We start from the raw sequence: 24054 nt of genomic DNA, 5'->3' as shown, positions 1-24054 counted from the left end.
TGAGTTTTATTTTAATAAAAATCTGGGTGGTAATGCTGTAAAAAAAACTGATGTGCACTCATTAACAGAGTTTTATAGCTTTAAAAACTGGAAGAGTTGTCGTGATTTTTTTAAATACAGTTTTTGGCAAGGCACATTAATTGAGTTTTTTGCCTATAAAATAGTATTTAATGACATCGATTCTAAAAATTCACACCAATTTTATGCAAAATTAGCTAAAACTGCAATAGTGAGTAAATTGTTGAGCTTTGATTGGAAAAAAAACTGGGGCCAAATTACCGCATACTATTCGATATCGAGGAAGAAATTTAGTACATTTTAATATAATTTCGATGTCGAAATCAGGTGCCGTTAATGAGGCACCTCGAAATAAAATTAACAATTTATATTACATTAACTAGGGACTTGCCTAATTCACACGCTCCAGGATTTTCCAAAAAAATACATGAAAAGTAGTTAAATTAGGATTTATACTTCAATAACAGCATAAAAGTTAATTTGTTTTTTTTTCACATTTTACTCTTCCATTCTCTTTCATATACTAGTAATATTAAAGAGCATCATTTGTTTACATTTGGACGACAAAAGTTGATCTTGGAATTGGTGCGTCGTAGACGAATTTGGATTGGATTTTTGAACTCAGCGGCTGAAATTATAGCTTAGAGTCATTTCCAGCTCATTTGGGCCAGTATTTTCCAAGATAAATGCAAAAAACATTTAATTGAGATTTTGGCAAAAATCACATGTATAAATTGTTGCGTAATTTCGTGATAGGATTCTTTTAAAATCCCAATTAAATGTTTTTTGCATTCAACATGGAAACTACTGGCCCAAATGAGCTGGAAATTACTCTAAGCTATAATTCCATCCGCTGAGTTCAAAAATCCAATCCAAATTTGTCTAGGATGCATAGTTTCCTAGATCAGCTTTTTCTGTCCTAATGTAAACAAATGATTCTCTTAAAATCTATTCAATCTCACTTTAAATTGTTCTCTTATTATTCTACTACGTAGAGAGTCGTTAAATTGTTTACCTTTGGACCCTAAAAACTGATCTTGGAATTAGTAGGTCCTAGAAAAAATTGGATTGGATTTTTGAACTCAGCGGGTGGAATTATAGCTTAGAGTCATTTCCAGCTCATTTGGGCCAGTAGTTTCCGAGATAAACGCAAAAAACATTTAATTGGGATTTTGAAAGAATCCTATCATGAAATTACAGCAACAATTTATACATGTGATTTTTGCCAAAATCTCAATTAAATGTTTTTTGCATTTATCTTGGAAACTACTGGCCCAAATGAGCTGGAAATGACTCTAAGCTATAATTCCATCCGCTGAGTTCAAAAATCCAATCCAAATTTGTCTAGGATGCATAGTTTCCTAGATCAGCTTTTTCTGTCCTAATGTAAACAAATGATTCTCTTTAATTCTGTTCAATCTCACTTTAAATTGTTCTCTTATTATTATAACTACATAGAGAGTCGTTAAATTGTTTACCTTTGGACCCTAAAAACTGATCTTGGAATTAGTAGGTCCTAGAAAAAATTGGATTGGATTTTTGAACTCAGCGGGTGGAATTATAGCTTAGAGTCATTTCCAGCTCATTTGGGCCAGTAGTTTCCAAGATAAATACAAAAACATAAATTTGGGATTTTCAAAGAATCCAAATATGAAATTACAGCAACAATTTATACATGTGATTTTTGCCAAAATCTCAATTAAATGTTTTTTGCATTTATCTTGGAAACTACTGGCCCAAATGAGCTGGAAATGACTCTAAGCTATAATTCCATCCGCTGAGTTCAAAAATCCAATCCAAATTTGTCTAGGATGCATAGTTTCCTAGATCAGCTTTTTCTGTCCTAATGTAAACAAATGATTCTCTTTAATTCTGTTCAATCTCACTTTAAATTGTTCTCTTATTATTATAACTACATAGAGAGTCGTTAAATTGTTTACCTTTGGACCCTAAAAACTGATCTTGGAATTAGTAGGTCCTAGAAAAAATTGGATTGGATTTTTGAACTCAGCGGGTGGAATTATAGCTTAGAGTCATTTCCAGCTCATTTGGGCCAGTAGTTTCCAAGATAAATACAAAAACATAAATTTGGGATTTTCAAAGAATCCAAATATGAAATTACAGCAACAATATGTGCATGTAATTTTTGTTAAAAGCCCAATTAAATGTTTTTTGCATTTATCTTGGAAAATACTGGCCGAAATGAGCTGGAAATGACTCTAAACTATAATTCCACCCGCTGAGTTCAAAAATCCAATCCAAATTTCTCTAGGGTGCATAGTTTCATAGATCAGCTTTTTCTGTCCTAATGTAAACAAATGATTCTCTTTAATTCTGTTCAATCTCACTTCAAATTGTTCTCTTATTGTTCTACTGCGTAGAGAGTCGTTAAATTGTTTACCTTTGGACCCTAAAAACTGATCATGGAATTAGTAGGTCCTAGAAAAAATTGGATTGGATTTTTGAACTCAGCGGGTGGAATTATAGCTTAGAGTCATTTCCAGCTCATTTAGACCCGTAGTTTCCAAGATAAATACAAAAACATACATTTGGGATTTTGAAAGAATCCTATTATGAAATTACAGCAACAATTTATGCATGTGATTTTTGCGAAAATCGCAATTAAATGTTTTTTGCATTTATCTTGGAAAATACTGGCCCAAATGAGCTGGAAATGACTCTAAGCTATAATTCCATCCGCTGAGTTCAAAAATCCAATCCAATTTTTTCTAGGACCTACTAATTCCAAGATCAGTTTTTAAGGTCCAAAGGTAAACAATTTAACGACTCTCTACGTAGAAGAGTAATAAGAGAACAATTTAAAGTGAGATTGAACAGAATTAAAGAGAATCATTTGTTTACATTAGGACAGAAAAATCTGATCTCGGAATTTGTGCATCCTAGAGAAATTTGGATTGGATTTTTGAACTCAGCGGGTGAAATTATAGCTTAGAGTCATTTCCAGCTCATTTTGGCCAGTATTTTCCAAGATAAATGCAAAAAACATTTAATTGAGATTTTAGCAAAAATCACATGCACAAATTGTTGCTGTAATTTCATGATAGGATTCTTACAAAATCCCAAATTTATGTTTTTGCATTTATCTTGGAAACTACTGGCCAAAATGAGCTGGAAATGACTCTAAGCTATAATTCCACCCGCTGAGTTCAAAAATCCAATCCAAATTTGTCTAGGATGCATAGTTTCCGAGATCAGCTTTTTCAGTCCAAAGGTTTTTGATTGGCTGATTAAGAAAAATACGAAGAGAGGAATTTGAAGTTGTTGATTTTGTAGAGTGTTAATAAGTGATGTCAACTCTTTATAAACAAAAAACGCTTAAAATGTCTGAATTAAATTATGTATAATTATTTGCTTCTTTCCAGATGTTTTTGAAGCTCCCTGAATCCATATAATGTTGAAATTTAGACACAACACGATTCGCGCATCAAATATTATCGAAGTCAGATTTTTCTATTTCTATTAGATGTTTTGTTAAATGTAGGATCTCATTCCGTGGTATCAGATATATTTAGGAAAAACTTAAAATTACAAGGCATCAATCCTATTGGGGATGATGATCACTCTAGAATCATGTTAATAGAGATTATTTCACACAACAAATTTAGGATTGTAGTATGTCGATTTTTTCTGTGCATTATTTTCGCCATATTTTAAAGAAATTGTTTTTTTAATCAGATGTTACCTAAAAAAATGCATTACTCGTAAAGGGCAAAAAATAGTCATTAATTTAATCGTTTATTTTAAAAACCACTCAAGCAACAAATTATTGATTTTGAGTAAATAAAAAAAGCTATCTAAAAATTACTTTTTCTTTTTAAAAAATAATATAAAGGTAAAAAATGTAAAAGATTTTTTTACACTTTTACACAACAAAAACGTGAACAAAATTCCACAAAAAAAAATACACATTTTTTTTAATTTTTTTTCTTTGTTTGTTTTTTAAAATGTAAAGAAATCAGAGTGTACTTTTCCATTTTTTGCGCTATAGGTTTCTGAAATAAACAACCATCACTATTGTAAAATTCATACAAAATATATTAATTTTATTACGTTCTTCAAAAATAAAATGACAAATGAACTTTTTAAAGAGTTTTAACATCAGATTCATGTATACATATTTGTTATGAAATAACTATTCGTTCTACAGAGCATTGTGTAGGCCAAAATATTCCCATAAAACCCTTTATATCCAAACAAGTACGACTTTAGAGCTTGTAAATCTTTTATGTTTTTTACGTTTTATTATGGCCTAGTATTACAATGGCAGAAACCAGTCAATCGATGTCACTTGACTTCTTTCTGCACTAAACACGGATTTCTGGTATTTAAACGATGCATTCATTTACCTTTACAAAACAGTAACCGTCCAATTACTTAATTTTGCATTTTTTGTTGCTTGATTGGTTTCTGAAATAAACGATTCAATTATTATATTGTACTTAAATTGTATATATACAAACTTTTCCTTTGAACTTAGATTATTTAAAATAAAACATATGGTAGGTTCGTAAAAGCAGTATATTTGTATATCACTAAGATATTCGGCAAATACATACATGTCATCCATTTGCCAACTTGTACTCTATCCTAGAAGGTTTTTCTATAGAAAACGTGTTTCTATTAGAGGACGATTTTCTATAGAAAACATGTCTCAATTAGAAATCGATTTTCTATAGAAAACTTGTCTCTATTAGAGTACGATTTTCTATAGAAAACTTGTCTCTATTAGAGTACGATTTTCTATAAAAACTTTTCTTTATTAGAGTACGATTTTCTATAGAAAACTTTTCTCTATTAGAGACCGATTTTCTATAGAAAACTTGTCTCTATTAGAGACCGATTTTCTATAGAAAACTTGTCTCTATTAGACAACAATTTTCTATAGAAAACTTGTCTCTATTAGAGAACAATTTTCTATAGAAAACTTGTCTCTATTAGAGAACAATTTTCTATAGAAAACTTGTCTCTATTAGAGAACAATTTTCTATAGAAAACTTGTCTCTATTAGAGAACAATTTTCTATAGAAAACTTGTCTCTATTAGAGAACAATTTTCTATAGAAAACTTGTCTCTATTAGAGAACAATTTTCTATAGAAAACTTGTCTCTATTAGAGAACAATTTTCTATAGAAAACTTGTCTCTATTAGAGAACAATTTTCTATAGAAAACTTGTCTCTATTAGAGAACAATTTTCTATAGAAAACTTGTCTCTATTAGAGAACAATTTTCTATAGAAAACTTGTCTCTATTAGAGAACAATTTTCTATAGAAAACTTGTCTCTATTAGAGAACAATTTTCTATAGAAAACTTGTCTCTATTAGAGAACAATTTTCTATAGAAAACTTGTCTCTATTAGAGAACAATTTTCTATAGAAAACTTGTCTCTATTAGAGAACAATTTTCTATAGAAAACTTGTCTCTATTAGAGAACAATTTTCTATAGAAAACTTGTCTCTATTAGAGAACAATTTTCTATAGAAAACTTGTCTCTATTAGAGAACAATTTTCTATAGAAAACTTGTCTCTATTAGAGAACAATTTTCTATAGAAAACTTGTCTCTATTAGAGAACAATTTTCTATAGAAAACTTGTCTCTATTAGAGAACAATTTTCTATAGAAAACTTGTCTCTATTAGAGAACAATTTTCTATAGAAAACTTGTCTCTATTAGAGAACAATTTTCTATAGAAAACTTGTCTCTATTTGAGAACAATTTTCTATAGAAAACTTGTCTCTATTTGAGAACAATTTTCTATAGAAAACTTGTCTCTATTTGAGAACAATTTTCTATAGAAAACTTGTCTCTATTTGAGAACAATTTTCTATAGAAAACTTGTACCATATTAGAAAAGTTTGTCTTTATTATAAAAAAATTTCTATAGATAACTTGTAACCTTTTAGAGAAGATTTTTCTTTCGACAGCATGTCTCTATTAGAAACTTTTTTCTCTAAAAAGCTTGTCTCTATTAGAAACGTTTTTCAATAGAAAACTTGTAGTTTTTTAAAGAACGTTTTTCTATAGACGCATTACATCAGTGCATTATTATATTAATATGCTGCATTTAGAACTTTTCCTTTATTGAAATTTAATAATTATATTGTAGTATATATTTTTATTATTAATTCAACATTTTGTTTTTGTTTATAATATGAAAATTCAAATGATTAAAGTTTTGACTTTAAGTTAATATTACACATGATTTGACTCGACTTCTAAGACTAATATTTGATCAATAGTGTTATTTTTTATAGCAATTACATTATATATTTATCATACTTATATTATTATTTAATGTATAACAAGTCAATAGAATACATATATTCTTTATATTTCATAATTATATACATACACAATAAATTGCAATTAATATTGTAGTAGTAATAGTAATAATAAGTAATAAAAATTTACAACCTAAAAAATAAATTTAAAATGTATTTGAAGCGTTAAAAAATCTTAATTTTGTTTTATTATTTTTGCATTGCATATGAATAATTTTAGTTGCTAATTTTATAAACTATTTTATGGATAATAAATATATGTATTTTGTTTTATGTTTCACATATTAAATAAAAAAACAGAAAATTGTGTAAGAAAAATTGCAAATATTTTGTGGTGTATTTATAATTTGTACAAAATTTAAGGCATATTACAATGATGTTTTCTTTTTAATTTTAATTATAAAAAATTATAAATTTACAGCTAAGAAAAATATGAAATGACAACAATAACAAGATGCTTGCTTTTTTTAATTATAGTATAAATATAAATAATAATAATATAATGCACACAATGATTGAAATGAAAAAAATTTAATTTATAATTAATTTTTTTACTTAAGGTACATAATTCTACATACTTTTTTTTGTTATGTGTTGAAGTATATAACAAGATGTTTTATTTATATTTATGTATATGTTTTAATGAGATTTTAGAATATTCATTTTGTTAAATATTTTATATATATTTTTGTTAGATAAATATTTGTTCTAATATTTATAAAAAAATTTGATTATAGTTTTATTTTTTTGTTTTATAAAAATACATAATTCAATTATCATAAAGTTTTTATACATACAAATATTTGCACTTAGTAATTTATATTTAGAATTTTTAATTAAATTAAAAGTTTAAGGCTTAATACAACAAATTTGGAAGGAATATTGAAAATACAAGATGTGTTCATGTATTATTATTGATTATAAGGTGAGAGAAAGTGACAAACATTTTTAATTATTTCATTTATTAAGAATCAAGCCCTAAGGGCCAAATATGATTCAAATTCCACTCAGGAAAAAAAAATTCTAAAAAAAGATTATCAAAATATATAGAAATAAGTGGAAAACTCATCCCTATTAGTGACGGATCTTCTATTGAACTCTTTTTTGTATTAGAAATATATTGTTAAGAACAATACATTATTTATAAAACGTTTTTCTGTGGATTTCAATAGAAATTTTCAATAGAAAACCTGTCTCTATTTTAAACATTTTTCTATAGAAAACTTGTACGTTATTATAAATAATATTTTTGTAGAAAGCTTGTATTTTAAAAAGCCAGTCTTTTTTAGAGAACAATTTTCTGTCTCTATTAGAGAACGATTTTATATAGAAAATTTGTCTCAATTAGAGAACAAATTTTTCTATAGGAAACTTGTCTCAATTAGAGAACGTTTTTCTATAGACAACTTGTCACTATTAGACACGTGTTTTTTTTTTTTTATAGATAACTTGTCTATGTAGAAAACAGATTTCTTTAGAAAACTGATATCTATTAGTAACTGAAAATACTAGTACTCTGTTTAAATAACTTTTTCAATACAAAACTTGTCGCTTTTAGAAAACAATTTTCTATAGAAGATTTGTCATCTATTAGAGATCGTTTTTCTATAGAAAACTTGTCTATATTAGAAACGACTTCTATAAGAATAGAGGTAACTTTTAATAGAAAATTTGTTTTAATTCTTCCTAATAGAAATAGTTTTTAAGCCATTATTTTTGTATAGAAAAGATTTCACTTAAAACTGCTTATTAAAAAGTAAATCCGAAATTTATCATAAGAAAATCTGAGAGGCTTTTCAAATAAGTATAAACAAATGTTCATAGTAGACTGACAACTAAAAAATATTGTCATCAAAATATTTTCTATTAAACCAGATCTTTGTTATTGAAAATATTCGTTTCCAAGTTTCAAGAGACAGAGCTAAAACAGATAACCCATTATCTGAAAACTTATAACAAAAGTTATATAGTTAAAAAAATACTATGACACGTTTGAACTTTTGCAATTTTCGGAATGGAATTTTATTTAAAAATGTCTGGGACCTTTTTTTCATAATATTTAACCAATTCCAGAGAGAAAGAAAAAGATTAAAATACACAACTTCAATAGTAACAAACTGTTACTATTAGCAATGAAAACCGGACAAAGAAAATTAGTCAACAAATCATACAAGAATTCTTTTGGAAAAAATGTCATATTTTTTATTGTTTATTAAAATTCTTTTAAGTGAAGCTTAAAAGTATCATAAACTATTTTCGTTTAAGGATTGGAGACATGCAAAAATGTAGAGATATCAGCTTATAACTCAAAAACTAAAGGAGTTATAGTGATTTCAGAGAAGTATACGATTAAAATATAAAAAAAAATAAATTTAAAAAATAAAAGTTTTTAGTTGATATGAAATTTGTTTTGTTGACTAATTCTTTTGTGGAAAGTTAATACATAATGTCTAGTTATACTGACAGTTTTCATACAAAAAATATTTCAACAGAATGTATAACTTTATGATAAGAAATAACCCGAAATCGTGAAAATTGGGCTTAAACTAAACTTTAATATAGCTTATTTAATTTATATTTAATTTAAGATCGTATTTGATTTCTCCTTATTTAATTGTGTAATGGAGAACTCGTACTTACAACCTTTACTCTCTTCGCAGTATTTTTATTATTTTTTTTATCAAAAAATCTGATACATTTCCTGACTTATGTTGAAATATCCCTACTTTGTCAAAAGTACTGAATGGGAAAATGAAAACGTTCGAATTTGTCGGTTTATACAATATTTAATATTTCATAAATTTACAGATTTTATTTATATCTTCATGTAACTTTTCAGTTTAGGTTTACAACCTCGTTTTCGCCTAGAAACGCTTTTTTTATAATAAGTCTCTAAATAAAGATTTCATTATTTAAATCTTTAGATTTATATCGTTCTCTCTCTTCTTACCACTTAGAAAAACTTTTCAGTTATAATTATAGCAAAGTGTTCAATCCAAAATTTGTTTAAATTCCTAGAAAATTTTCAAATCGAATTACATATAGTACATATATCATTAGATATATATTTAAAACTTTGACTTTTTAGTATCATTTTATTCTTACTACATTCCTATTGCACTTTTAGAGAAAAAAATTCCAAACTAACTTTAGTTTGAAATTTCTTAATACTAAATTTAAGTCTGAAGTTTTATCTCTCTCTTTATTTCTACTAACTGCATCTTATTCGATCTGAAAGGTTTCATTCTGTCTGTGTCTCTCACCCTATAACCTAAATTTATCTTTTGGCCCTCTTGTTATACCTACTAGTTGTAGGTAGTGACTCCAAATTCTAGTAACTTATTTTCTTGCGCAACTTTAAAGACAAACGTTGTTGCTGCTGATGTTGGTGCTGCTGTTGCTGATGATCACGTTGTTCGGCAGCCATAACTGCAGCTGCATATTTAGCACTACGTGGCATATAGAGACCCTGACTCGTAGGCGTTGGTATACCTGAGGTGGAGGCCGAAGAAGTCGAAGAAGCGGTTGAAGATTCCAAATTTGAGGCGGCCGTCTGACGATGTCTGGTACGAAAACTACCACCGCCGCCGCCTGTTGCAGAAGTTAGAGTGTTGCCTCCAGCATTCGTGGTAGAAGAGCTGTTATTGTTGTTGGAGGCGGTGGAGGAGGAAATTTGATTGTTGGTCTTTCTCAGTAATTTGGTGTTGTACTCATCACATTTATCCTTTTCAATGCGTGTACTGCTCAGCGATCTCTTATTGCGTTTTATATTACTAAAACCGCCACCACCAACTCCGCCATACTGGCTACTACAAGGTATACCCGTCGTTGTTGAAGGCAAGGAACGCTGGGATGTACGACTAAGACGATTTGTATCTAAATTTTGTGGGGTAGAGGAGGCAGACGAGGAGCAGGGCGTGGGAGTGGTTGCCAGTGATAGGGAGGGTGAATAGGATAATAGGTTGGGCATGGTGGTTGTGGTGAGATTGTGATGTGATGGTGGTTGGTCGTGGGGGAATGAGGTGTTAGAGGTTTCCGTTGTGTCGGCGGCAATGGGGGGAGAAGAAGATGATAAGAAATTTATGTTTAATTGTGTTTGTTGTATTGAATTATTATTATCTAAGGATAAATTACTGTTTGAATGTGTGGATTTAAGGGTTTCAGCGTCAGAAGAGGAATTTGAATGATTGGCAGAGGTACAAGAGGATTTTGTATTGGTACGCAGTATACGTTCTTCCAATTTGTTACTACTACTATGGGTATTATTGCTACATGTTGTGGTTGTTGTTGTACTACTACTACTATTGCTATTGTTGTTGCTGTTGTTGGAGTTGTTATTATTATTATTATTCGATTTGTTCATATTGCCCAACAGTGTGCCAGAGGGTAAAGGATTCGAATTCAAATCCAGTGTAGCTGAAGATGAACGTGTTGTTATGCCACCGCCGCCACCGGCGCCACTTGCACCACCTCCTAACTGTATGGCTGAGGGTAGAGCTGAAACATCTCGATAGTATCTAGCTGTTGTCATAGTACAAGGCGGCGCTTGTTGTCCACCACCTGCACCGCCACCACCATCCTGATGACGATGATAGCGTAAACGTGATCTTCCTCTCAAAGTCATATGATGATGTGAGGTTACATTCATAGCTGCAGCTGCTGACAATCTATTAGAACTTCTTGATGGAGGTATAGTGGCCGAGGAACCCACTACGCCACCGCCATGGTTAATGGCCACATTCAAGTCAATTAAAGCTGCAGTTGCTCTCACTATGGGGATTTTACTTTCATTTGTGGTGGAACTTATCAAAGTATTGTTGTAGGTTTTCGTTTGTTTACTCAAACTACTGAGTGTGGGAGAAGTTGCATGATGGTGATGATGTGGTAGCAAAGATGGCGTTGTTGTGGAACTTACAGTATTGGCGTTGTTGTTATTATTATTGGCGGCAGTGACATTATTTGAAATCTGTTGTTGTTCAGCTTTACGTAAATGCATTAGACCCATTCTTCATTTATTGTTTAAGAATATTTACAATTGTTAGTAGTTTTTGTTGTATATTTATAGATTTATGTATTTGTGTTGTTGTTTTATTTTATATTTTTTGTTTGGTTTTGTTTTTGATACAGATAAAATTCCCAGAAAGTCACCGCAATTTATAGAGAGTAGAAAAAGAAAATAAATATTGGAAAGATGTTAAATAAATCTGTAATTTTTTATAAGTTATTTCTTGGTATTTTAATATATAGTAAATGAAAAGATTTAGTATGTTTAAACTGCTAAACGAAAATAAAACTATGTTGCAAATGCTTAAATTTAAATAATATGAAGTAACATGCAGAGAATAAGCAAATCAACTGTAGAGAAAGGAATAAAATAGGAAACTGAACTTATTATTATTATCATAAGCATTGAAAACATTTAATAAACAAAATCGAACGAACCTTTTGACTACACAGTGGATAGATAACCTGATAAATGCCTGTGCCACCAAAGTAAAGGTTGGGCAAATTTGAGGTTATGAAATAAATTGGCAGTAAAATAATGAATAAAAGGCAACCCGTACTTTAAATTCTCTGCGCTACCAAACCATGATAACCGATTTTTTGTGGCCACTAAACTTGTGATTTGACAAATCTTGTGATTTCTGTGGCCATTGAAGACCGGGTTTAAGTGAAAAAACATAAACAATCGATGCTTTTAAGGATGCAATTTGGCGGTGGATTGACGAGATAAGCGTAGCGTTATTTTTTTTTATTAAAAAATTACAAAAGTGTGTTTTTAAGCCAATTTGCTTCATTAACTCAAATTTGCCCACCCTTTATAAGATAAACTGTGGTGTAGACTCTGGGTTCTTGTCGAAGGAACTCGAGATAACTTCTTCATATAGTCGTCCTGGCGATCTGACATGTGTCAGTAATATTCATGGAATCATTCGTATATTTATTGACAGTCAGGCGGCTCTTTTGTCACACAAATCGTACAATATTTTTTCTTTATCTTTACCGAGGTATTGGGACTAGTAAATAGAGTAAATGGCTTTCACTATTCATAACTTTTAAATTGTCTTTTCAGTCGAGACGATATTTAAAAACGACTCCCATTAAAATTAATATTGGAATAGTTGAGATTAGAGAAATTAATAAAATTAAAATCAACAATGGGAAGTAATTTGAAACCGTTATGTAATCATGGTGAACTCGTGAATGTCACAGAATTCTATTCCGATCGAAAGTGCAATTATTTTAGTATTTTGCCTTTTCACAGAGTAAAACGAAAATATTAGGAAAAATTATGGTTTTTCTGTATACAAAATCTTTGTATGCTAAGTGAGGGCATGTTACGCTGGAAGTCTTTACTAAGCGAAGCCGGTGTTCGAAATACCATCGAGGAGAAAATTATTGCATCCGGCAATCTCTACGAATCTTTAGCGAAGCTGGTATTCGAAATATTAAAATGTTTGCTTAACTTCTTTATTTCGAAGCCTAAGGATTGCTTACCATAGTGACAGGATGCCAAATCAGGCCAAAATTAAGTGGACACATTAAGAAGTCTTATTAAACATTTCTTGATGTTTGTAACAAATGTTTGGCTGCATATTGCTTGCGTTACCAAGAACTTTTTGGGAAAATTTTCGACTTTTGAGTCCTAAACTTTTCTATAACATTCCCTCGAGCATCAGCAACATACAAATATTGACTCGGAAGCTGCGAAAAATTTTCCATACGTATGTTTTGTCATCCATTATGCAGCAGGTATGTTTTTTATAAAATTTTACTTCAATTTCCGCGCTCTGTCTTTGGCCTCTAAATTTTTAGCAGTTCCTGTTAGGAACTTTTTGAGCGTTGTATGTTTTTAAACTTGCATTGGCTTCAACTTTTCGTACCAAAAAGTCCGAGTACTGAGCTAACCGGACTGCTTTGCTACCGGATGTGTTGGGAGCTCTTTTGAAAATGCTTTCTATTTATTGGCTTTAGAAATATCATGTGGACCATTCCTTCTACCTGAACCAGGTTTTCTTTCAACGGATAAGTTCTCCAGATACAGTTTAATAACATTGGAATCAGTTTGACGGCAGACCTTTGATTGTTTGGTTAACATTTTGTAGAACCAATTTGGATTTTGTTGAAAATATTTAATAATTTTTATTACGCACTTTTGTCTGGTCACTCATTTTAATCAGATTAACATAACTGACATTAAATATAATAACTGACATACTTTTCAAAGGTAACTTAATAAAAAAAAATCAAATAATGCTTGGGTTAAAAATTTTAAGGAAAAACGTGTGTTAAGGTTTTTTCGATCTCACTCCTTAATAGGGGTGATTGTCATGTCTTGAGAAATTCGGAATTGGTCTCTTTCAATAATTCAATTAATCAACCAGACGATAAATATATCTTTAAGAAGTATGCCTAAGGAAAACTCTAAAAAACGATTTTAAATTGTGTAATTTAAAATGAAAAATTTTACACAAATTTCTTACGTTTCGTTTTACAAAATGAGGCTCTTAACTTAAACTTTAATTCGAAATTAAAAGTTTGTTTTAACATTTTAGCAACGTAGCTTAATTTCACATACTAACTTAATACTGGAGAAAACAGTTAATTCGAAATTAAAAGTTTGTTTTAACATTTTAGCAACATAGCTTAATTTCACATACTAACTTAATACTGGAGACAAAAGTTTAAGGTTAGAAAAATAGGGAACCATTAAAGCTAAAATAAAGAATAGAAAACAAAACATACCAAAAAGCCAAAAAAAAATTAAACAGACAATAAATACAACAACATAATAATACAACAAGGGACAAAAGCCAAAAAGGTAGGAAGAGGGAAGAAAGTAAAATAACAAATAAACAAAGTAATGTAATTAAATAAAAATACAAACAAAATTTGGTTTTTTTTGGGGGGGAAATTTTAAAATTTGTAAATATTTATTGAATCATTATCATGCATTAACAAAAAAAAATTATTAAAATATTTAGTACAAATAAGTTAATAAAGTATTATTATTATTATTAATAAATTATATATAAAATTTGAAATTTTGATATCTACAGAAATTTAATCAAAAATATATTGAAAAATGTGTTTTAAACTAAAATATAAAATACATTTTACGTTAACAAACAAAAATTGTAGGTTAAATAAATTTTGAATAAAAAGGACTATAAAAATAAAAGTAGTACTGAGGTAATAATTAGTTTTAAATACATAATATAATTACAACGGAAACAAAATAAATTTAACAATATTTATACAATTTTGAAAATAATTTTAAGGAAAACGAAAGAAAATTGGAATTTGTACAATATTAAAAAGGTTTTCGAGTGTTTATAAAAATATATATATTTGTATAGCTTATTGTTTAAAATAATTTATTTAGTGTTTTTATTTTCTGCTTTAAAAAAGAACTGTTTAAAATATAGTTATATATATTTATTTTTTGTTTTTGTGGAAGGAGGGGGGAAATTATTGCAACCATCAACGGTGGCGATTAAAGTATTGCATTAGACTTCGTTTAAAGCTTGATAAAGTTGTTTGTTTTTTGTTGTTAAAATAAAAGAAATTTAAATGTTTACAAAGTTTTAATTAAACAAACAAATACATTTCCCTTTTTTTTATTAATAAAAATGTTAATAATTATGTTAAATATTTTATTATTGCAACCACTATTTAAAATTAGTTAAATAAATTTAAAAATAATGCACCTCAACTGTATTAGTTTCTAAAATGTTTTCATAATGAAATAAGTGTTTTTCTACAATTCTCTACTTGGAATTCTGAAGGGAAATATATTGGGGCAAAAGTTTGTGCTTAATTGATAATTTAAAAACTAAGGAGTTTATCCATAAAAAATAATCAGGGTTAAACATTTTCTTTATAAGGATTTTCACACAAAAAACCTGTACACTTTCTGTTTCGAGTTTGTTTTTCTATAGAGTTATTATCAAAGGTTCAAAGGAATTAATTCTAAATTCTATTTTCAAAATCATTCTTTTAAAGAATTCAGCCTTTATAGAATTAATACCTTTAACAAAAATAAGCCACAACCCACAGCGGCCCTCAAAGCCAACGCTACCCATGCCATCGGTCAAAATCAGCCTGGTTAATGCGCTAGAGTCATGGAAAATTGGACATTTCGGTTATGCGCCACTCATTATAAAGAGTAAATAGTTTTGTCTGTGATAACCGAACTTGTTATTAATCAAATGATTTAATCAGAATGACTGAATTTTTCTATGTGACTGAATTAATTATTATAATTGGCAACAATTCACAGTGATTCAGAATTATCAGCGCTGAAATAATACAGTGACTTCAAAAGAAAACTTATAAAGAAATTCCAGAAAATTCCCAACAAAAAAGGGGATTTTCCAAAAAAAAAATATTTCCGGAATATTTTTCCCGAATACGAACCCAAATTGTGTGGTATGCCATATATGGATCTCGTCCTATAAATCATTCCATGAGACCCTTTTATCATTTCTCGCATCGGATTCCATTTGCACGAAACTCATCATAATTCCTTAAACCCCGAAAAGGAATTTTTACATTAATTTCCCTCATACGGATGATTTTATTTCAGTCTGGAAAGTGGCTGCATGCACATGAAAATCGGATAAAGCTCCAAAAAGGTTGCCGGATAAATACTACACTTGAAGGCAAAATAATTCAAAAGCTTTCACGGAAATGACTGATAAAACTTGATGGATGACAATTTTAATACTAAATGGTACCGCATTGACCGTGCCTTCTCCAACTCATGTACCCCCTACATACTGTTTACCAAAAACCACTTCAATCCATCCTGAAGTTCTGTGGACACACCCAGTCGAAGTGGCACAACATCTCGGCTTTGGTCCTAACGATGCAGAACTCTAACGAAAAATATGATTGAATATGGTTTAAAAGAAACAGTTTTATCAGGGATAACCTCTTTAAATAAAAGAAATCATTTCATTTACCGGGAGATTCAACTTTGTCTATGAACAAATTTAATTCTTTGAACTACGACTTACATTTTCACCGCATATTTTCCAGCTCTAGCTGTTAATAACTATGTACCGGGAAATTTATCTACTTTGTCGATAACAAAATTAAACTTTTACATTACAACTTACTTCTTTCCCATATTCTCAACTTGTGATAACTTGTTTTTCTTTGTTAGTACGGGGACTTTTCTATCATGTAGAATACTTGAAATTCGATCAAACGGTCACCATTAATTTACCAGGATTTTGTGCACTAGATAGGTCAATTAGGTTTAGTTTAGATAGGAAGGGCTGTGTACTTCCATAAGGTCCATTGTGATTCCCTTCAAGAGTCAGATAGAAAAGAAAAATATGCCATTCCTGAAAAAGGGGGACATGAGGAAAAGAACGAATAAGAAAGGTAGTGTCTTAGGGATACAAAAGGGCAAAGAATAACAAAAATCCAAATCTGCATAAAGTGGTTACAGATTTGAATTCACTGTCGAATATCCTTTAAATTGCCAACCTATTCCCCTGATGAAACTTAGTATGTTACTCAATTTACAGCCAGCAACACTCCCTAGTTCATCTAGAAATCTGCTACCTAGCCATTTAAATATATAACTCTGTAATCTCGGGCAGTTGCTCATAATGAGCTCTACTGTCTCCAACTCCTATACATCCCCACACACCCTGTACAAATTCTGTGTACTATTATTCCATTTTCCTATACCCCCTTTTCTGAGACTACCCCTATCCAACACAATTAGTGTTTTGGTTGCCTTTGCGTCCAGTTTTGGCCACACACACCCTGTACAAATTCTGTGTACTATTATTCCATTTTCCTATACCCCCTTTTCTGAGACTACCCCTATCCAACACAATTAGTGTTTTGGTTGCCTTTGCGTCCAGTTTTGGTCTTGAACATTTAACAATCCGACCTACTATTCCAGGATTGGTTGGTGGAGTCACGGAATCTTTAAAATATTAGCCTGTAGTAGTAACAAATAGGACGTCTTATTCCCCGCTCTATAGTACCATAGTCTGCATCTGAGCCATGTCTGTCATCTGCTAGGTCAGTCAAAATGCACAAAAATAAATTGCTATATCAACATTATTGACATCTGAAAAAGCGGATGATGCGTTTAAACTACCAAAATTGGAAACAAGTGTCAACCTAAACATTGTCAAGCATGACATATAAAGGAAACTTTTTAATGAGTTCCAGATTCCACTGAATTTATTGTTTGCTAAATAAAAAATTAAATAGAAGTTATTGTGAAATGAACAGCAGCTACTATTCTTCATGACATAGCTCAACAATTTGATTACGTTGCAATAACATAAAATAGAGCAAAACTTCAAATATTGGGGTATAGCTATTTGTACAGCATGAGATGCCCAGAGCTTTAATCTAAATATATAGATTTCGAGGATCAGTATTTTGAAAGACGATGAAGTAATTTTCAATGATAAACATTTGTTTCTATTTCTTTGTATATAAAAAATTTATAATGATTTAATTATATTTTTTTTAACAAAAAATTTAATTTAATTAATATATTTCCCAACAAAAAGCCAAAGACTAAACCAAAAACTAACAATAAAATGTTAAAAATTAATATAAAAAAACGTAATAATCAAAATGCAAGAAATAACGGCAATATGAACAAATTAATTATAAAGTTGGCAAAACAAAATTATGGTAAGTAAATTTAAAATAGCAAAAAACTTAAAATTTATATTTTTTTTAAAAAACTTTATCAATAAAAAAAAACAAAATTGGCCAACAGAATTACGTTAAATAGACAGCAACACATGTCTAGCAAAATGCTTAACAAGCAAGCAGCTAATTTTCTAAAACTCATATTAAATTAGCAAAATGTATTAGTGGGGAAGGAATATTTATTTATGTTAATAAATGGCAAATAAATTAGAAATTTGTTAATTCGTATTAAAAAAAGAGGAATTTAAAAAGTGGGGGGGATATATGAAGAAAACTGGGATTTTGTAAAAGGAATTATTTTGAGGATGATGATGTTAAAACTTACCTTTTGCTATAAATAGCTAAACTGCGTGCCCGTGTTGTTATTGTACTGTTAACATTATTCAAACCAATGGTTGTGGTAGCTGAGGTTAGATTTGTTGTTGCTGTTGTTGATGTTGTTGTTGAACCAACACTGTTATTGTTGTTGTTATTATTGTTAATATTACTATTGCAATTGTTATTGTTGTTATTGTTATTAATATTATTCAATAAATTATTTGTAGCTGTCACAGCTGCATTCGAATCCAAACAATCTTGGCCTTTAAGACCAGTTGTAGTTGTAGTAGTTGTGGCCAACATATTAACCAAATTGTTATTATTGCGAAAGGGTTGTGAACGGGCCCGGGTATGACGCAAGGGATTATCAGTTTCACTGAAAAGAAGAAATTATATAATTTTGAACTATAAATATTAGTAATATAAGGGAATGTATTTAAGTATTTACCCGGTACTACCACCAGATCTTGAATTATGTTGACGTCGCATGGCCTTAATTTGATTTAGCTTATCACCCTGTGTTTGTGCCTTGGTCTTTTCTATAGCCGCCTGAGTCATTTTAACCGTCGACGCTATGGTAGGCCTTTGTAAGGCTGCCGGTTCATAGGTAGTCGAGGGTTTTTTCAATTTCTTTTCAGAATACAAAGGTGCCGCCACATGCGAGTTGGTGGTGACAGTTGTTGAGCTAGTTGTAGTTGAAATCAAAGCATGACCATTACCCAGTAAAGGCGGTGTTCTACGCAATGTTATTTCTGTTACCGCAGGCGTAACATTAACACCAAGACCTCCTCCACCTCCACCACCCGTGGGAGCTGGTGAACTTCTTAAGGTCGTGGTAGTAGTGGTGACACTGCTGGTCTTAGTACTAGCCACTGTAGTAGGTGATTTGCGTCTACGTGACACTATAAATGTGCTATTGGTATTGGAAGTTGTAGAATCTTCTTCCGTTTCTGTAACATCATTGTCATTATCATTATCACTAGCACTTGTAGGCGGTGTGATGGCACCATCTTTGGCCGCCATTAGCAGACGTGTTCTAGGCGTTATAGTTTTATTACCATTTTCATAAGACTCCAACGAATCCAATTGATTCGAATCCGTACGATCCTCTTCATTCAAATGCATGGTATCGACCTTTTGCGAAATGCCTTTAACTCGTGTCATTAACATTTCGGTATTGTTTTCATTCGAATGTAACTGACCAGCAGAACCACTTTTATACAACAAACTATAAATGCCATATTTGTGTACGGGACAACATGTACCAGCACGTTTACGCACGCGTTCGCCCTCAGACCACAGCCAAGATTGTTTGCTAAAGTGTGACAAATAAAAAAAAATGTAAATATAATTGGGTTATTTTAAAAGTAGAGGGATTAGCGATATTTACTCTTCCATCCATTGTTGTTGATGGCCGATAACAGAGCCAGGACGGCATAAACGTAACCAAGCAATAGCTTCCAGAGCTGAGAAATTGTAATGTTTCATAATATAAGCACCAATTAAACTACCAGTGCGTCCAAGACCAGCTAAAAAATAAATTTATTTTAATAAAATTAATAAAAGTTTTACAAAAATGGAAAAGTCTATACAAAATTAAGTGTAAAAATGTTAGATTATCAAAATTTTTAAGAAATCCAGACTTTTCCACCCACCTTTACAATGCACTGCTATGGCACCCTTTGTCGTTTCACATATCGTTAAGAATTTCTTCAATATTAAATCGCTTGGCGTACTACCATCTATGAAAAATAGATCTTTATGGTCGAAACCGGCATTCTCAAAACTGGAAGCATGATAAACCTTGGCATTCAAACGTATAATGGTCGTTACATTATTGTCGCGAAAATATTCAAAATAGGTTTCCGGCGAATGACACGGATAACCGTTTGGCAGTGTTTTGGACTTTTGATGGGGTCCACAAAAGGCAATAAACTTTTGCGGTACAATCCAATTGAAATCGCCGTTCTCTACACGCTCAAAATATTCATATTCCTCGGCGTGGAAGTCATCAAAATTAAAGAAACCAGCCTTTAATGATTTGGAGACGGCATTCAGACAATCGATAAGGGAAATTTTATAGCCACTGGGACCATAAGAAGCATCACAAAAACGTGTATAGGCTGGTATTTCGCCCATGACCAGAGGACGATAAGCTTCTTCGGGTGATTTGTTGAGGTAAATTATCTGGGGAAAGAAGAAAATTTCATTATTGTTTTCTGTAAATAATATTTTACTTACCGAAAATGCTCCTATTAAATAGGCTGCATTTACCCTTTTAGCCGGATTCATGGAGGTGTAATGGACAATTTTCTTATTGGCCAAAGTTTTATTACTTAATTTGGCATTCAATTTCTGGCAATATCTGTACAGCATGCAAATGTTTAAGGGACCAAAATCATTGTAGAAATTTTCGTAAATGAAATCATCATCGATGCTAAAATAATGACTGGTTGCAGTGTTTTTTGGTTTGAAATTTTTTTTAAATGCCACAAAATATAAACGATCTAGGAAAAGGAAAAGAAAATTTAATAAATTTAAATTAAAACTTAAATAAAATACATTTAGTTATTTTTTTATTTAGATTTTATTTTAATAAACCCCTTAAAATTATAATAAATTTCCATTAAAACACTTTAATAAATTTATTTTATTTATGAATTACCAGTATTAAAAAGCAGCACAAACCAAACTAAAGTAAACCTAATTAAAATTTAATGTTTTCATTTACGTGCCACACATTTGTTACTTAAGAGTGGCAAAAGTCCCAAAAAAAAAATGTGTACAAAACGACAATCAAATAAAAAATGTAAAGAACCATAAATTTGAAATTTTCAACAGTTGGTAAAACCATGTTAAAGGATCCAAAAAGCAATAACAAAAGTACTTTTTTAAAAAAAGAAAAGGAAACAAACATAATATGTATTTGAAATGGTAATGATGGCATCTTGTAGGAGGGAAATGTTGCATGTTTAGATGTTGACTTAAAAATGTACAAAATAAAAAAATACATTTTTTTTTAGAAATTATAAATGTCATAAGTTGATGATAAGTCGGCGTTTATGGCTATATGGAGTCTACAAACAAAAGTAATAGAAAAATTGCCAAAAAAAAAAATAAGGAAGATATTGAAATATTGACTGGCATATATTAATAATAAACTTCCAAAAACAGTGTAGTACAAAATAATTTACAGTGTAGGTAGAGGTATTCAGGACGCCTCGAGAAAATTTCACGGTAAAGCCGCTAGACTATTATGTCTGGGGCCAGAAACAACTATTGCTGTGAAATCAAATTTAGAATATATTTCAAATCATTCTCATATACACATCTGCTCAAAATAATAGATACACCTAATTGGAAAAAATTTAAATGGCGGTAACATTGAAAATTTCCTCGCAAGCGTTAAGAATACATCATATTATTAAAATTTCTATCTGGCAATGTCATGTCAGTCAAAAATCTGGCAACTATTTGCTTTCATGTTGATTTTTAAAAACGAATTTATTTGAATTACAAAAAATTATTTGCTCATAAAAATAGATACACATCAGTAATTTGTAATTTGTTTATATACAATTTTTTTTTGTGCAATTTTTTGTTCCTATTTACGTGAAACAGTAAGTATAATTTAAATTTTAGCAACAATTTTATAAAAAATAGGACTCTTTTGAAGAAAATGGGACGAAATCATCATTGTACCGAAGATGAGAAAAAAATTGTTCAAACGATGAGAAATCAAGGAAAATCATTACGGGAAATAGCAAAGAGCATATGAAGATCTTTACATTTTGTCCAAAATGCTTTATCTAAAAAACAAAAAAGAGAAACTCGAGGTAGACCAAAGAAAACCAGTCCAGAAACAGATAGGCGGATCGTCCTTATGGTTAAAAAAGACCCTTTCATATCATCGAAAGCTATTTCTGCGGAGCTATGTAACGAAATCAGTCCACAAACAGTTCGTCGTCGTCTTTTACAAGCTAAATTGCCGGGAAGAATTGCCAGAAAAGTGCCACTAATGCGCCAAAAAAATATCAAGACAAGATTAGAATTTGCTAAAGAGCACTTACAATGGTCCGGGTGTGAAGGCGAAAAAAAATGGAGAAATATTTTATGGAGCGACGAAACAAAAATAAATTTGTTTGGAAACGACTGCCAAAGAAATGTACGCCGACCAAAAGGAAAAGAATTCCACGTTAAATTTACAAAAAAGACGGTAAAACATGGCGGGGGAAACATAATGGTTTGGGGTTGCTTTTCATGGAATGGTGTTGGTCCGATATTCCGAATAGAAGATACCATGAATGCTAGTGGGTATAGAGACATATTGGAAAACGTAATGCTTCCATATGCATCGGAAAATATGCCATTAATATGGACATTCCAGCAGGACAACGACCCAAAACATAGTTCAAGATTAGTTAAAAACTGGTTCTTGGAGAATAGCGTACCTGTTTTAAGCTGGCCCAGCCAATCCCCTGATTTAAACCCAATAAAAAACTTGTGGAGTGAATTAAAGATAAGGCTTTCGAAGGAAGTTTTCAAAAATAAAGACGATTTATGGGAGAAAACGCAAAAAATATGGTACGAGATTCCATTGGAGAAGTGTCAGAACTTGATATCCAGTATGCCCAGAAGAGTGGAGAAAGTTTTACAAAACAAAGGTGGATATACTGGATACTAGCTTTACTTTAATAATAAACTAATTTTTTTAAGATAAAATTTATTAGCTTTTGTTTAATAAGAATTTTTAAAAATGTATCTATTATTATGAGCACCAAATTTTTCGAAATTTAAGAAATTTAATTTACTTTATAATATTTATTATTAATTATGAAATATTTTGTTTTTGTTTTTTACTCTCCTTTTAACTATAAATAAAAATCGACTGAATTTTTTTTATAATTTTACAATATACCATTATTTTTTTTCGTTTTTAAAAAATAAATTTTGGTGTATCTATTATTTTGAGCAGATGTGTATATCTGGATTACTAAGTCATTAATATAGACAATATGGATATATAATGATAGATATTTCAAAGACCTTTGCAACGACGTATATAATACCATAGTAAGTTGGACATACAATGGGTCAAAATCGGAAAAAAATATTTTTTAACCCGATTTTTTTTTTCATCAAAAAATTTTTTTTTTGTCATAAATTCTTTTTCCAAAAAAAAATAATTAAAGAAATTTAATAAAAAAATTTTGAAAAAACTTTTTTAAAAAAAAATTAAAAAACAATTTGGAAAAAAAAAATTAAAACATTAAAAAAAAAATTTTAATTTTGTTTAAATAAAAATATTTAAAAAAAAGATTCGTCACAACCGAATATAGCTCTCTTACTTGTTGAGTGTAGTAGTGTTAACAGATTAAAAAAACTAATTGAATGAAGAAAAATTAAAAAAAAATTAATTTTATTCAAAGGTTGAATGAATTTTTGTTTTATCAATTAATTCTGAATTTCGAAAACAAGTACAATACTTATATATCACATTATGTGTCAATCATTACCAAACTACTTCTAAGTAATGCAGAAAACATGAAGTAGTCACTGAAAAGTATGTTGTTCAGAATTGCAAGTCAATGCCAAGTTTTTTCTGGTTATAAATACTATTTTTATTAGCATCTCTTGTTAGTTTTAAAAGTTATAAAACATTTACTCTCCATTGTAAACCTTATTATGTAGCTTAACGGAAACACAGGAAGTGTAA

The 24054-nt window shown here is 30.1% G+C and overlaps 1 protein-coding gene across 2 annotated transcripts in view; it reads right to left on the bottom strand.

Annotated features, from left to right (window-relative positions):
• Nucleotides 1-7711: 7711 nt before the first annotated feature.
• The window catches only part of cdc14 (cell division cycle protein 14), a 109894-nt gene continuing 93551 nt past the window's right edge, over nt 7712-24054 (bottom strand). Inside the window, exons 4-10 of one of the 2 annotated variants that reach the window (XM_065499612.1) lie at nt 20580-20845; nt 19994-20525; nt 19729-19867; nt 18787-19653; nt 18346-18714; nt 10455-11326; nt 7712-10196 (exon numbers count right to left, since the gene is read on the bottom strand). In XM_065499612.1, coding sequence (XP_065355684.1) covers nt 9652-10196; nt 10455-11326; nt 18346-18714; nt 18787-19653; nt 19729-19867; nt 19994-20525; nt 20580-20845 — 3590 coding nt within the window. In that variant the 3' untranslated portion in view covers nt 7712-9651. Of the gene's footprint in view, nt 11327-18345; nt 18715-18786; nt 19654-19728; nt 19868-19993; nt 20526-20579; nt 20846-24054 lie in introns of both variants that reach the window. The other variant, XM_065499611.1, reaches the window with a different exon arrangement.

Source organism: Calliphora vicina, chromosome 2 (assembly GCF_958450345.1).
Source record: "Calliphora vicina chromosome 2, idCalVici1.1, whole genome shotgun sequence".
NCBI lineage: Eukaryota > Metazoa > Arthropoda > Insecta > Diptera > Calliphoridae > Calliphora > Calliphora vicina.
The sequence above is the reverse complement of the archived record's forward strand: the minus strand, read 5'-3'. Positions and strand labels throughout refer to the sequence as shown.